This window comes from Anneissia japonica, unplaced genomic scaffold (assembly GCF_011630105.1).
Source record: "Anneissia japonica isolate Jap-2015-1 unplaced genomic scaffold, ASM1163010v1 scaffold2207_len539183_cov196, whole genome shotgun sequence".
In the NCBI taxonomy this organism is placed as follows: domain Eukaryota; kingdom Metazoa; phylum Echinodermata; class Crinoidea; order Comatulida; family Comatulidae; genus Anneissia; species Anneissia japonica.
In genome coordinates, this window is record NW_022699997.1 from 308,048 (window position 1) to 325,281 (window position 17,234).

Consider the following 17,234-nt stretch of genomic DNA (forward strand, 5'->3'; position numbering starts at 1 on the left):
TATAGGCCCAAAATGTAAATGAAAAAACTGGCACCCACGTTTTTCTTAATTAATAGTGAGTTTTAGAGTAGTTTAAACGTAATTTCTAATAATCTACCCGAAATTTTGCTTTTTCTACACATGGCAACAGACTATTTGCCACCTGCACTGGAGGAACAGTTTAATTATTTGAAAAAATGTTTTTTTAAAAGTGGGTTGAAAACTATGTCATAACATAGGCCTATGTGTGTTCTTGCTTCGCTAACTATATATATATATTATTTTTAATAAAGAGGTCCACCAATACATAGTAGATTCAGTTTGAAGTCATCTGTAGTGTTCGGTCTTGACTGGATACTGCTTCTGCTACAGAAATATGCATTGTCACAAGCACATATATATACACGTACGTATGTGTATGTGGGTGTGTACAAGCATGTATGTGTATGTGGGTGTACAAGCATATACAGTATTCAGTTTCTTTTACTGTATTTCTGTTGAAATTTTGTTAAAAGCACATCGGCTAAACTGATGGTAGCCACTGTGTGTGCGCTGCACCATGGAGATCTCTTGGTCTGTGGTTCAATCACTGCTTTCCTTATGTATCAGCTGGAGATCTGAAATGCAAGTGTCAAAAAGCGCGCGGTTTCTCCGATGAGACGATTAAGCCGTTGGTTCCATGTGCAAAATGTCCCATGTCCACGTTATGATTATGGCCCCTCTAGATGGCTGGTGGTGAATTGGGCAGTACACCGGGAGACAATGATTTTTATTATGGCCCCTCTAGGTGGCCAGAAATGGCACTCTCAGACTTAAATTGGAATATTCTTTTCTTCTCCATTTAAAAAAAATAATTGATCTTTTCCATGAGTCGATAAACTTCAAAGAGAAATGGGGTCGGGGGTCCTCTCCCGGGAAAATGTTGATTCCTAGATAGTGGGAAATGAGCTTTCACGACTTCTTAGGTATCTTTTAGTGACTTTACATTCTTCAAAATTTAAGGTTTTCCCCTCTTGAAAACGGTCTGATTAACTTTCTCATTCTTATTACAGTAAATATGCCTATTATGTTTGTATAATACATAACAAGTTTAAGTAGTCGCATACGTATTCTTTATTCCACGAATCGATGGAACCACAAAGAGAACTGGGGTTGGGGGTTCTCCCCGGGAAAATTTTGATTCTTAGGTGGCGGGAAATGAGCTTTCTCGACTTCTGAGGTGTCTTTTAATGACTTTTAAGTACTTCAAAATTAAGGTTTTCCCTCTCTTGAAAATGATTCCATGAACCGATGAACCCCAAAGAGAAAGGCGGTCCGGTTGGCCTTTAGATGGCGGGAAATGAGCTTTCCCGACTTCTGAAGTGTCTTTTAATGACTATTTTAAGTTCTTCAAAATTCCATGTTTTCACCTTTTGAAAACGGTCAAGGTAAATTTTTCTCTTTACTGTAAATTGACCTATGTAGGCCTACTGGTATACATACAGAAAAAATGTGAGTATATTGCATACATATTCTTTTGTCCTTGAGTCGATGAACTCCAAGAAGAAAGGTCGAGGACTGTCCCCCTGGAAAATTTTGATTCCTAGATGGCGGGAAATGAGCTTTTCCGACTTCTAATTTTCCCATTGTAACAAAAAAAACAAAAAAACTTTCAGCTCTAGGTCCTGAAAAGTTAGGTCTGGATTTTTTTTTAAATTAGTTTTTGCCCAAGGGGAGATCAGACCCCCTGATCCCCAGATCCGTCAATGCGACTGGACCATTAGTGATACACGCCAAAGGACAACCGTACGCTGTTAACAGATGCGTATCTGGGGGTGGGGGGCACGCGGGGGCGCATACCACCAAAAAAAAAATCACGGAGAAGTAGTTAAAAATCACCATAATTAGGGCCCCTCATCGATCTCCCCCCCCCCCACCTCACCTTCACGTCCCCATCAGCACCTCCATTGGTTTTAACAGAGTAATTAAATGTTAATGACATAACAAAAATACACAGTAATAAATTGATATACATAATACACATACATATATAAATAATTGAAGTACTAAAAGTCATTATAAATTAATTTTACGCATAGTCATTATATATAATTGATTGTTCTAACATCGTATTATTTATAAATAAGGAAAATCGCCCAACTAATTATTTGTGTATAATAATTGATGAAAGCAAAACTAATTATATGTATGTAAATAATGAATTATGTTAACTAATGAAAGTACATTTGGCGCCTCATAGAATTGACATTCGAAAAACGCTATTGAAAAGTTCTGCTTGAAATAGTTTGCTTGAAGCTGTTCTACCATATTATTGCTGTTCATTGTCTATTTAGAAACAAGCCCTAGCATGCATTTTTAAAATGCAATATATACTTACCACATTATCATCAATCATCATTATAATCATCATCTTCGTCACAATCATCAACAGCATGTGACCATCTTCGTTGTCGCCGTCGTCAACATCATCACCAATAACATATTAATGATAATCGTCATCATCATCACCACCATTATCTGCATTATCATCATTATTGATAAAACTCATAATACTGCAGTATATTCAAACTGCGTTAATGGTGGGCAGGCATTCAGATTCAGTTGTTTTTCTATAAATAAAAATCATCTGTAGCTTTTTCGAATATCACACACACCCACATTCCCCCACACACCCACATCTCCTCACACACACATATCCTACCCACCCACCCACACACACCCACCCACACACATACACACACACACGTGTGTGTATTATAATCTTTTCGTTTATATATGTTATATTATGTAACTATATTGTTTCTTGTAAGGTCTTCATTTTTATCTTAAAGTTGAACAATGGTAATAATTATAGAATTTGTTTAAATGGTAATATAATAACCCTGAGGGCTAACGTAAGTAGTCGAGCAGTATCACACCGAAGAAAATCCAATCCAATCCAATCCAAGTATTCAATTCAACTTTATTTTGCAAATGCATATATGGTACTCTAAAAACAATAAAATTCGTGTTAAAATTTTTGAAATATTAGTGTGAAATGTCAGACAAGGCAGGGGCGGAGATGTCAAAAATGCCGAGCAGAAAGTGGGCCGATCGAGATAATACCAACCTATGTAGTCTGGGGGTATGGCCAGAGATTTTTTTTTTGGCAGGATTTTTTTTTTTTTTTTTTTTTTTTTTTTTTTGTGTTCTAGACGCCCGAAAATAACTTTTGAGGCGTTTTGGGCGATCAATTTGTTCTTTTTCGTTCTTTCTTTCTTTTCTTTTTTACCTTCCAAAGGGGGTGGGGGAGGGGGCGGGGCCGGACCGCCTCCTAGATCCGCCCCTGCCAGGTGATTAGGCCTATGTACTATACAAGTCTTCAACTATTTACATTAGATACACACCCTGTCGGATTGAAGTAAATTAGAGCGTACTCTAAAAGGTCTCAGCTGGTGTAAAAGGCCTATATGAAGGTTGGAGAAATAATATTGAATCTGCATTTGACTATGGTGATGTGATGATGATGAATTTCCACCAATTTAGAGATAGTATTTCCTAAATTTTCTCACTTCAGGCCCAACTATGGTGGCCCTGAGGTTTCAAAACACATCTGCGCCCTTTCCAAACCACGTCACCCCTACTCGCCTCGCATTATCCACCCCCTCCCCATTGCTAAATCCTAGATCCGCCACTGCAATTAAACCCAAGATCTTGCTCTTAAGGCATATGCATTCTATATCCTAACTTCCTGCTATATTTTTGGCTTTGAGACGCTGTACCCTCCTACATAGGTACGTGAGCTCTATTCATGTAAACATCCTAATTAAACCTCTTCAAATTATTCATAGGCCTACCAAAATATTGCTGTTATTACATATTTAATCTAAATGATGCGGAATTCCACTTAATACATTAGCCTGCAGTGTGTATTGGGGTTAACGTACGCATCCTCACTGCCTCCAGTGACTTGTCCGGTTAATTACACTTTAGAGGACTGCCAGGTATGCAGTACACAACAATGCATATTCTTCAATTTGCTAATTTCAAAGTTGCTATAGCAACATATCAGTATTCTAAGACAATTAACACGAACAGGTTGTAGTTTTCAAGGAATCATTATCAAATTGAAGGAGTAACTATTTATTTAATATCTGACATACATATTGAAATATTGATCCAATTTACTGCAGGCGATCATATTACAATATCATATGTTGATATGATTCGTGATCTTATAGGCCTACTATTTATCTCTTCTCCAAACCCACTGAAACCAATCCCGGTTGAAATAGGCCTGTAACTCGAATTTCTTGTGCCTTTATTTTAAGAGCTACACATTATTTTAATTATTTACGCATTTTAAAGTTGATTTATAAACCTGTTGAGTTCAATATTTACACAAATATAATTTTATAATCACGAATTTAAGTACGGTATAATTTAAATCAAGTAGTCTCTGTTCTGTTCAGTAAGGGCATGAAGATGCATATGTATCTATGTATCTATTTATCTATGTATGTATCTATCTATCTATCTATCTATCTATCTATCTATCTATCTATCTATCTATCTATCTATCTATCTATCTACTATTTACTTATTCTATTTATTTACGGTATTTTTATTTATTTATTTATCTATTTATTTATATCAGTTGCACTCTTCCAAAAGAAAGGTGCATCCAAAAAAAATATAAAAAAAATTATACAAAATAACAAAACATTCAGATATAAAATTTAACAACACTCACTCCCCCACCTCCGCCAACCAAATTATATAGAATTGACCCATTTACATAAATTTCTTCCCTTTTTAAACATACAGAAACTATACAATAAGCGTTAACAAAACAATAATTTTATAGTTTTAAAAAGAAAATTGAGCTCAACACGTCTATAAAATGTCTTTCTTTAACAAAGACGTCAGTTCACGAAAGTACAGTTTACAAAATGTTATGTTTACACTGCCGTATTCAAAAGTGTAAAGAGAAAGAAAATGCACCCAGCTACTACAAAACAAGTAGGAAATACAATTCGACAGGCTAGGTCTATTTTATACGCCAAGTGAATCTTCTTTGATGCATGTTGTTCAGCATCCCGTAAAGCGATCTCTTCAGGACTGTTTGGGAGCTCACTTCTCTCGAGCGTTTTGATAAACTCATCAACTGAGTAAATGTTTTGGAAATGCACAGGTACATTTTTACCATCTTTATTGAAATTGTCTTTTCTTTCACGGTTCTGTGGGGAAAATATTGTTTACTTTAGAGCAAATAACGTACGCCCATACGTAGAAAAATAGGCATAGCTTAGAGCCTATGCCACACGATAGATAAAACCAGTAAAAAAAAACTTGACGGGATTCGATCTGTTTATACCATACAGAGGGTAACCATTTCAGCCTATAGTGTATTCGAGTTGATATTCAAGGATCTTTTATGAAAGTAATGTGATGCTTTGTAAACATGTTCTCACACGTACGGCTGCTAACGGTTACCAGGATCCGGATCCTGCTAACCGTTAGCTGCCGTGCGTCCATCCGAGAAAATCCCGATCCGGATACCAAAAATATGATGATCGAATCACTGTCCAATAAGAAACTGGAAATTGTAAACGCATACGTGTGATTGGTTGATGATAGAAACACGCCCAACTTGCTAACCGATAGTGCTTGCTAACCGTTAGCGGTATCCGGATACTGCTAACGGTTAGCGTTAACCGATCGGGCGTTCTCACGCAGGTGCTAATGGTTAGCGCTAACGGTTAGCTCCCGATCCGGATACTGGGGCTCTCGTGAGAACCAGGCTCGTGAGAACCAGGCTCTTAACGGTTAGCGCTAACCGATCGGGCGTTCTCACGTAGGTGCTAACGGTTAGCTTCCGATCCGGATGCAGGGCTCTCGTGAGAACCAGGCTTATGTCTCATATTACGGGGTCCAATGGAGATGTTTTTAGTCGTGAAAAAAATTTCTAGTTCTTTCACAGGATTTGAGCTCTTGGAATCGAAGTAACCACCAGTATACAAATTATTACGTTGTAGCAAATGCCGTAGCCAGAATTTTCAAACAGTGTGGAACAATATCACGGTGGAACCACTTTACACGTATTGGCAAATAATGTGGATCCATTTTCTTAAAATTTGACCCATTTTATGAAATATGTGGACCCACGTATTTAAAATTTTACCCAATTTAGGCTAAATATGAGAAATCTGGACCCATTTTGCAAAAGTGGACTCGTTTTATGCATAAAACTGCATAATTTTCTGCATAAAACTGCATAATTTTGACCCATTTTTTAAAAATGTGGACCGATTCTTTGTGGACCCACTAGAAAAACTGTCCCAACTGGCTAAGGCATTGGTTGTAGGAACCTTCTGAGATTCATGGTAAATTCAATTCCAACTATTTTACTATCTTTTCAAGTACGGAACAGCACTAGTTCTAAAAAAGTCCACATGGAACTGAGAATAATGTCTAAATTTTGAAATTATTATTATTATTATTATTATTATTATTATTATTATTATTATTATTATTATTATTATCGCCAAATCGACGTATGCAGAGACTGTCTCTTATACACATCTAGATGTGTATAAGAGACAGGATTATAACGTACATGAGATGATGATGATATTGATATTGATGATGATAATAATGATGATGATGATACTGATCAATATTTCATGCTCGACAAAGATATGTGACGATAACATAGTTATTTACCAAACGACTAAAACCAAACTCTACTCCCTAAGCCTCATAAAGACATTTAGTTTAAGGCACCATACCATTCTCAGGCGTACTTTTCCGTTGGATGTAAAATTAAATAACAACAAATCTGTGAAAAGGAATGCCATATTATGATGCAATTATGGTTATTATAGATTTACTAACCGATTTATCGTTTCTTAAAATCTTGAATTTACGTAGCGCCTCATCCCTACATTTTCTTCCCTTTACGTCAAAATAATGAACGATCCCGTACTCTACTAACGCCAGTAATATAAAAGTGTGACACATTGCCATCCACGAATCCATGAACTACAAAGGAAATTAGTATAGGTCATTCCATGACATTTTGACTTAAATTTAATCGATCGCCTTCTCGTCGGGGAAGTCTAGCCACCACCCCTCCCCCTCGGGGGAAAAAGAAGGTTGAGCTATAGGCCTATCATTGAGCAAAATTTGGGAGGGAAGGGAGAGTGATTGCTATATATTTTATTATCATCATGATCTTCATCATTTATATTGTCATTCTCATCATCATCGTCTTCATTATACTGTCGTCAACGTCGCTGTCGCTGTCACTGCCCATTATGATGATGGCCTACAGTTAGTACGTTTACACCATGATTACCGTAGCATATCCAAGTTTTGGCGTCAGGTGATTGGCAGAAGTGCTTTGAGTGTAGAAGGTTAATACAGTTGTTATTCCGAGAGATACACGTGCAGGGACGGCAGTAACATCGATCCAAAAGCTTAGCCAGCTCAGAATCACGAGAAAAGCCGCGGGAGCCATGTATCCCCACACATAATAATTCCTCTCACGTTGAAGTTCCATTGTAAAACATAAGCTAGAAATATTTTCTATCCAAAATTAATGCAAAAAGAAGTATTAATAAAGAGAAACAGAATACAAACTATACAAGGTCAGCGCTCTGCTGAGGATGTTTGTCACCCATAATGTTCTTATTTTGTTGTTATTATTAATACACTTTCTCAGGGAGTCGACTGTAAGAAAGGCGAGATAAAACACAATGTATCATTAACAGAAGGTATAAGTAATTTACCAGCATCATGTACCGTAACACTGAAGGTAAATGTAATGGAAGTGTCTACCTATGTTCGTCACTCTGAATGTTCTTATTTTTAATTATTTATAATTGACGCTTTGTGAGTCGACTGTAAGAAGGCGGGATGAACACAAATTATAACTGAAAGCAGAAGTAATTTTCCAGCATCATGTAATACTAGGGAGCTTTCAATAGACCTTTCCGGAGTTTCAACAAAGATACTGGAAATACAAGATAGAGTTCTCCACACAAAAAAAGTGTTCCACCGTGCTCCACCGAAATGCATGGTGGGAATACGAAAAATGGGACGCCCCCTACAGCTGGAGCTAAAAAAACTTGTGCCAAACTTTCGTTACCAAGTCGTTGCGTATTTTATTATCATGATTCTCAACAAAGATACTAGATATAAAAACAAACTGAATGTTCTTATTTTTAATTATTTATAATTGACGCTTTGTGAGTCGACTGTAAGAAGGCGGGATGAACACAAATTATAACTGAAAGCAGAAGTAATTTTCCAGCATCATGGGAGCTTTCAATAGACCTTTCCGGAGTTTCAATCAAACTTAACAACTGACTAATCAGAACAGCGCTAGGAATACGCGCGCGTCTCACAAACACACGTGTTGTCCCACAAACGCACGTGTTCGCGTATGTTTTAACACTGTCGCCTTGTGGGAGGACCTTAGCAACAATATCCAAGGGGCGGGAGTTAGCGGAAAGGTCCATTGCACGACGACGGTAGGACGTAGAACGTAATGACGTCACTAAAAGTCATCTGCGCATGCGAGAACGTTAAGGTCACCTCGTCGAGCAGACTCTAACGCAATTTCGCCAAATCGACGTATGCAGAGAGAACGTAGGACGCCAGGTAGGACGGTCACGCATGAGTGATTCCGTTCTAGCCTTGTGTCGTCGCACAAATCGAAAGCTCCTTATACTAAAGGTAAATGGAGTAGAATTGTCTAAGCCTATGTCACTCATGATGTTCTTATTCTGATTAGTTATAATAGAATTGTAACCTTCAAATTGTATTTGACAAAAAAAAAATATGCCCATATATATCTATGATGTGATGTCATCATGACCTTATTAAGGCATGTCACATGTTTTTGGCAAATAAAATTTGATATTCTGGATACTTCTTTAAGCCGATGTTTGTCACTCATAAATTTCAATTATTTTGATATATAATATAAATCAAGAAAGCCGTTAAAACACTGTTAAATTATATATATATATATAAATCATCAAAGAAAGGTAAATACAGTGTTCGAATAAAGCACATAATAATACATCGTGTGTCATAGTTCTCAACGAATGTAGTCCTGTAAATAAATGAATAAAGAAATTGTGTAATAAAATGCCTCTGGCGGGACTCGAACCTGCGACCTCTGGCTGTCAAGGCGAGCGTCATAACCATTAGACCACGGAGGCTTCATGGTTAAACAGATTCAAATACCACAAGATACACTCCATTACACAATAGGTACGGCTAGAAACAAATAGTTGCATATAATATAAATAAAAAAAGCCGTTAACACTGTTAAATTATATATATAAATCATCAAAGAAAGATGATTCTTCACATTGATGATTTATATCTGTCTCTTATACACATCTAGATGTGTATAAGAGACAGACTCTACTCAATTGCTTTGTTATTATCAGTGAGTCGACTGTAAACAAGATGGGATGACCTGATACAGGAAGCAGAAGTAATGTACCAGTATTATGATAACAATTAAAGTATATGAAGAATATTGTCTACTTTTAAGCAATTATTATTAATAATAATTGCTTTGTTATTATCAGTGAGTCGACTGTAAACAAGATGGGATGACCTGATAGGCCTACAGGTAGCAGAAGTAATGTATCAGTATTATGTAACAATTAAAGTATATGAAGAATATTGTCTACTTAATAATTGCCTTGTTATTACATAATGCTGGTACATGTAATTCATCTGGTTTCATTAATTTCTTCATTTCATAATTTGTCTTTCTGTGAAGGGGCGCCGTGAGCTTTTTTCTACGTATACCCGCGTTTTAGAAATGTTCAATACTATTGTTATAATTCGGATAACAATTGTTTGTGTTCCACGTAAATATAAGGTCAAAATATAGAATACGTTAAAGTATCAAAAGAGATACAGTAAAATAAACACGTTACAGCATTACAGTGAAATATAATTTTAAATATTTAAAAAGCAATGGTAAAATCACAAAATATGAAAGCGAAACCTGTTTCTGAAAAAGGTATACTCAAGGCTACATGATCCTTGATTTGGGGTTCGGTATAATGAGTAACAAATAAGACTTCCTTCATCATCATGATTGGATCTTCTAACGCCGCCCAAGTCAAGCGCACTTCGTTGTCAAAATAGCCGACTATAATAAACGATAAAAAACTTCACAACTGATGTTCACTATTATTATTATTATTATTATTATTATTATGATCATCATCATCATCATCATCATCATCATCATCATCATCATCATCATCATCATTATAATTATTATTATTACTACTATACTATTAATGTTAATGTTGCTGTTGTTGTTGTTGTTGCTGCTGCTGCTGTTGTTATATTACTGTATTAGTATTAGATAAGTTATATTCTCTGTAGACCTACAATTTGTGTAGCCTATATTCAGCACATTGATAAATCGACATATTTAAAAAAAACAACACTTTTATTGGTCAAAATTATTCAATAGAGAATGCATGAATTATTTCTTTCAGGTAGAAATATATCTCATTTTTGTGATTGGTGAAAGTGATTAAGTCTACCCTTGGAAGGGGGGGGGGGCATAATTTCAGATTGTGACAATATTTTTTAATTGTGATTTGGCATTACTTCCTTATAAGCAGCGAACGCAAATAAAGACTTTTGTTCTGTTTTCGGTTGGAAAAGTGTAAAATACTATACAGTAATTATTTTAATACTACACTTAACTTACACGTTCCAAGTCTTACAGAACAGAGCTGAACGTCAAATGGAAATAGAACATAGTTCATCGGACAGAAGTGCGTTAATTTTATTCTGTAAAATATCAATAGCATTTTTAGTAAACTAAAAAACATAGAAGATAATATGGCATGGAAACAGTAACATCGAATAGACATTGCGCCTATGAGATGGCCAAATATCGTTTTTAAATGATGGCCAAATAAAATAAATAGTTATGTTATCGTTTTGTTCGTACTGGGAGTGAGTGGCATAGTCCGGGGTATAACGTTCAGTTGTAAATTTTCCTGTAAACGATAAGATTTACTTAGGAGTAATGCAGGTTTGAGGATGTAAAGAGGTTGTTTAAATATAATATATGAAAAATATAATGATGATTCTGTTTTTATTTTTTATTTAGTTAGGGTCACACATTATTCTTGAGGACAGCTTGCTTCGTTAATCACGCCACTCATTATCATAGATTAAGACAAAATATTTAAAATAAATTGAGTAAACCTGATTGTCCTGGTCTTGGCCAAAGGCTTAGGAAATACTTCAGAGGTTCTGAAATGAGTTTCTTTATTTCCCCCCCCCCCCTTTTTTTTTTACCGCTTGCTTTCCTTTTTTTCTAACCCATAAATAGTAAATTATTATTGCACAGGAAATGTTTTTTTTATTTGTACCAATATTGAACTTAAACATGTATGAGATGGATTTAATTTCATTTTTTTAGTATGTGCTTTTTAGTCATATCTTAATTTTTATTATGTATTTGAGCGTTTTCTTAAGGTAGTAGGCCTATACTAACTTCAAATATGTGTACTACAAAGGCGATTATTGTCAATCGTGTAAATAGACCTACCGGTACGCAGTGAGGTGGCGTCGATTCGTTGGTCACGCCACTCATTATCACAGATTAAGACAAAATATTTAAAATAAATTGAGTAAACCTGATTTTCCTGGCCTGGGCCGAAGGCTTAGGAAACACTTCAGAGATTCTGAAATGAGTTTCTTTATTTTTCCCCCTTTTTTACCGCTTGCTTTTCTTTTTTTCTAACCAATAAATAGTAAATTATTATTGCACAGGAAATGTTTTTTTTATTTGTACCAATATTGAACTTAAACATGTATGAGATGGATTTAATTTCATTTTTTTAGTATGTGCTTTTTAGTCATATCTTAATTTTTATTATGTATTTGAGCGTTTTCTTAAGGTAGTAGGCCTATACTAACTTCAAATATGTGTACTACAAAGGCGATTATTGTCAATCGTGTAAATAGACCTACCGGTACGCAGTGAGGTGGCGTCGAATACAATTGTCTAATTGCTAATAAATAATGGGATTAACCTGCAAGTATATTCCACATCACCAGTTGGCGATATCCTAACGAAACGGTTATCATTCATGACATCACTAATTGTAGCCACAGTCGCATCCAGAAATATCACATTTGGCAACCAGATTTTAGTGACGTCAGTGCCAATTAGTATAAGATCTCTTGTGTGGTTATGCTCCAGTCTCCAGTCATTCCAAGCTACACTTATCAAAAGTGTCATGCTAAAATCCTGAGCGAAAATTAAACAATAATAACTCATCATTCCACCCCGGTCATTAAATAGGTAAAAATAAAAAAAACAAAAAACAAACAAAAAACAAAAAAACAATGGAAATTCCAGGCCCGTATGCAGGGATGATGGGAGGGAATTGAACGAGTGCTTACTCACTACTCACAACGAATTACCAAAGTTCCATGTTATAGGTAGAGAATGGTGATTTCCTTCAAAATGTAATAATTTAAATAGGCCCAGTGCTGTCTATAAGGACTATTAAACTACAAATAAATATTAAAACTATTACAGTAAAACGTCCGGTTTAAGTTATCTCGTGACTAAATGATAATAATAATAATAATAATAATAATAATAATAATAATAATAATAATAACAATAATAATAATAATAATAATAATAATAATAATAATATCAATAATAATAATAATAATAATAATAATAATGAGGATAATTCTATTTTTTCTTTCAAGGCTTTGCTTTTTAAGCGCATAGAGACTGTCCAGCAATGCCGCTATACAAATACACAGCCATTACCATTATCATTTACTCTACAATTTGAGTTATTATATGCAATGAGTTAATGTTCAATAATCATAGTTTGTATGCATAAGGGGTATAGCAAGTAGCGTATCTAGAAATATTGACATGGCGATCGATGGGAGCGTGAAGGTTAGTGGATTATGATTACAAAAGGCCATAGCTGGCAAATAGTGATATGGGGAGATTTTTAAGTAGGCCTACTAGAGCGTAAATTTCTTGTAAGAAAATTTCAAATCGGAGCGTCTGGGGGTGGAGGGGCGCAGCTTTTATTCAAGGTACGTGCCCCACCACGCCTGCCGCCCTTCCATAGATTCGCCACTGAGTGTGACCACCCATGGAACACCTAGGCCAAGCACTCATAATGCGATCTCATGCGATGTAAACGAAATAGGAGAAGCTTACTTGTTGATCATCTCTTATAGAATCAATACCTAAAATATAAATCCATATTTGAAGTTCATCCACTGGACCTAACGTGAATTTAAAAAAACATAATAACGATTACAGTATATAAATCGAGGTTTTGTTCCTCATTGGTAAAGCCTCAATCTTTATTCTATCAATATTATAATATTTATTTTTACTTTCAAATCATGATAAATTATCATTCTGTCTTTTATAGCTCCACACATATTATTAATTTGCTGCCAACTACAATTTAATTCACCATTAATGTTCAAATCAATCATAAAACTGATGTCAATCTATTAGATTTGACACACGGATCAATAATCCTTACCATTATACGACACTGATGATACTCAATAGTACATTATACTGTACTACTAATAATGCCGGTCTTTTATTACATATTATGGACTTAACAATTTTACACAGGTTATTACATATTGCACTAAAATAGCTTCCTGGAGTACGTATCTATAGCTGGTAAACCGAAAGATATATGCCCGTATTCAATCCTACCAGATAGGATAACCTGGGTATAAATAGAAGAAAGTGTTGACAAGCTGTTCAATACAGAGGACACAGAAATATAAACGTGAGGTAAATATGTTAGCCAATCTCTTACGTGATATCAAAGATTATACAACTTGATTTATATAGTATGTGAATACTGTATTGAGGTATTAGATGATTGTTCACATAAATGAAAAACATTTCAAATAACATCCAAAACTAAAGACCTTGATGAATTCCGATTGCTTATTCGAGTTTAAGTTGAAATATATTGGCCTGCCTGCAGTCTTACTGACCGGTCGACCCGCCTGCCTCACATTATCTTAGTATTTTACAAAATCAAAATTGTAATAATATTAGGGCCTAAATGCAGTATCTTATAGATAAGAGTACAAGCACTTGATTAAATCTCGACTGGATTGCTAAGATGTAAAAACAAGTTTGCAGCCATGGAGCCGACTTATATAAAATTAAATTAAAACAATCTACAATTCGTACCGTACCTTCTTCGTCATGAGGTCTGACGGACGAAATGGTCTCTATATCCTTCCTCAAAATAGCTCCATGATGGTCAGGGGTACTGAAGATAAAGCATACGAAGCATTACTAGTAATACTAAATATTACTAATTACATGATACAATAGGCCTACTATTCAATATAACGTGAAATTTATTTACTTCCTCCTGATCAAATATAAATTTACAAGCAGATCATAATTAAATATTAAAATTGATAAAAACATTATAAAAAAAAATAAAACAATATTCAAATAAGGAAGAATTAGCAAACGATATTATATTAGAAGAACAAAAAATCCTAAAAATTATACCAAGACCGGAGACTTTAATATAAAATTTGCTGTTGTGTTTCTTCCAAGATTGATGAAAATCGAGATAACCTCTTAAAAGTTTTGCATACTGAACATTTCATAATTATAGATATAAATCTTTAAAAATGTGTAAAAGGTCGAGGAATTTTGACTCTTCAGAGCTTCAAAACAGAATGAAGCTACACTTTACCGTTTACATAATACAATTAGAAAGACGAAAAGAGAATGTATCCAGAAACAAGAGTCAACAAGGGTCAGCCGCTGACACAAAACTCGAGACAAAACTTTTTTTTAATGTATTAAGATTTGAAGCTTATCTTTGTATGTTCACAAGTTCTGAGCTCCTGCTTTTTCTTATGTTTGATAACATATCAGATAAATAAAGCAAAGATCTGTATTTGTCTTCCAAATTTAATTATTATTTTTATTGTAATAAAATGTTATTGATTGCCGATTCATCATTTTAATATTCTACATGGTCTAATAATCATTGTATATTCATGCTTCCCCAGCAGACACAGGTTAGTACATCCAAGACCGTTGTGGTTAGATTGTGTCAGAAAGTTTAGTGAGAAATTACGTTATAAGTACGTATTTACAGTACTACAAACAGGTTTTGAACACCAAATTGCAAGTTATTCAAGTTATTATCTGTAAGACTTTCTGCAAAAGCCCACTGTGTATTTTAAAGATAGTCAAAAGACAGGAAATTACCTCAAACATTGTTTAAATTGTTTGAAAAGCTTGTTTAAAAGAAACATTAAAAACAGTTTTTTTGTGATTTACAGACATTTTACTACGCAAATTCTTAAATTGACTGGTACCGTAGTCAATTTAAAGATTTTAAATATCTGTAAATTGGAGAAAACAACAAAATTTCTATACCTTTTTTGTGGAAGCTAATAATTTATCTTTTTAAGAGATATTCAAAATTGTATTTTAATTTATGAGGATTTTCCTGTCTTTTGACTGATAGTACATCCTTAAAGATGAACTAAAGATTAATCAGTGTAAATTTTCAAACCTTGGTGAAAATTTATATTAGAATAAATCTCAAGAACATCGAGAAATGCCATTTTTTTAAAAATGCAATAATAGTGCGTACCGTCTGATCTAATAAATGCCTCTACATAGGATCTGACTTGTATCATCAGAGGAAACTTATAAGTTTATAAGTAATAAACTTTTTTCCGAAATTAATAATACTAAACGTTGCAACAAGTCAGATGACCAATCTTCAACATGGTATAATACAAACAATCTAATAACAAAGCACAGCTCTCGAATATATGCGTTCCTCTATCGAATTGGCGCCACATTGAAACATCCAAAAGTATTAGGCCTATTATAATCACCACAACACATTTGATATGTTATGGTATATCATGTTTAGTGTACGTCTTTAACACTTACTAGATGCTTACCTTCCGAAATCACTTTGTGCATATACTCTGGCATAATCGCTGAGAATGTAAATTGCAATTGTCAACACGTTCATCATTATTGCCCGTGCCTTTCTACCGGTCTTGTTTAGATTAATACATTGCTTGTTCTTATTTAAAAATATTGTGCATTGAAGCATAAATTTGTCATAGTAACGAAATTAAATTAAAACATAGTTGAGTTGATTTCTCCACCCTGTCCTTATTTCCTTAAGTCTATATATAATGAGAGATAGATAGGCCTATATATGTATATATAAATCGTCAAAGAAAGGTAAATACAGTGTTCTAATAAAGGACATAATAATACCTCAATAGCTCTCAACGAATGTAGTCCTGTAAATATATGAATAAAGAAATTGTTTAATAAAATGCCTCTGGCGGGAATCGAACCTGCGACCTCTCGCTGTCAAGGAGAGCGTCATAACCATTAGACCACGGAGGCTTCATGGTTGAACAGTTTTAAATACCACCAGATACACTCTACTACACAATAGCTACGGCCAGAAACAAATGGTTGCATATAATATGTATCTGGTGGTATACCGGCGCCTAACAAATTTGGTTTTGAAACTGACCCGCAACCCCTAACCACAAATACATGATTTTAAAGTTAGTGGGGTACTTCTGATAGCATATCCACCCCAGTCCACATCACGGTTGGTAAACAACCTCTGGAAATTCCCCGGGAAAATCAACATGAGTTTTGATAAGGTATGGACTAATTTGGTGTGGTTTCTATATTTAGTCTTTATAATGTTAATATTACTAGAAAGAAAAGATTGAGGTTTAGGAACTAAAAAGCAAATTTGGTGGTTGTAGCTCCCTGGCTCTTGATAGGCGGCCAATGGGCACTATTTTTGGCACGCGGAGCAAATTATTTTGGCTTCAACTAACTCTGTGGTACAAAATAGAAATTTAAATAGAGTTGTTACGAATTATGGGTTCCAGAAATTCATTAAATACGACCTAAAAATGCTACTTTGTCGGAGCTTCTCGGCATCAGGACCCAGCCGGGAATCCCTAGCCTAAGACTCACCTTGCTCGCAAGTGCACCCTCCTTCATTTAAAATCCTGTCTATGACTATTCTTTTTATCTTTTAAATTCAAATATGTAAACCTGCTTATTATACAAAGGCAACTATTCGAGGACTGGTTTTGAATGCGGTACTTTACCACTCATCATGCTGCTTAACCGTCAGTTCCCAACAAACTTTTGT

General features: G+C 34.9%; 1 protein-coding gene across 1 annotated transcript; it reads right to left on the reverse strand.

The window, feature by feature from the left end:
* Positions 1 to 3,264: 3,264 nt before the first annotated feature.
* On the reverse strand, positions 3,265 to 16,084 carry LOC117103262 (glycine receptor subunit alpha-2-like). The gene is made up of 9 exons (XM_033243831.1): positions 15,997 to 16,084; positions 14,245 to 14,321; positions 13,226 to 13,293; positions 12,060 to 12,277; positions 10,721 to 10,803; positions 9,980 to 10,144; positions 7,319 to 7,557; positions 6,856 to 7,002; positions 3,265 to 5,198 (listed from the first exon to the last, which is right to left on the reverse strand). Exons 1-9 carry the CDS (start codon positions 16,071 to 16,073, stop codon positions 4,920 to 4,922), a joined length of 1,353 nt encoding a protein of 450 aa, XP_033099722.1. The 5' UTR covers positions 16,074 to 16,084; the 3' UTR covers positions 3,265 to 4,919.
* Positions 16,085 to 17,234: the final 1,150 nt, after the last annotated feature.

Coding starts and splice junctions, on each gene's coding strand:
- LOC117103262 (XM_033243831.1), bottom strand. CDS start 16,073: ATGATGAACGTGTTGACAATTGCAATTTACATTCTCAGCGATTATGCC. Junction 14,322..15,996: donor GCACAAAGTGATTTCGGAAG/GTAAGCATCTAG, acceptor CTTTATCTTCAG/TACCCCTGACCATCATGGAG. Junction 12,278..13,225: donor CTATAAGAGATGATCAACAA/GTAAGCTTCTCC, acceptor ATTTTCGCTCAG/GATTTTAGCATGACACTTTT.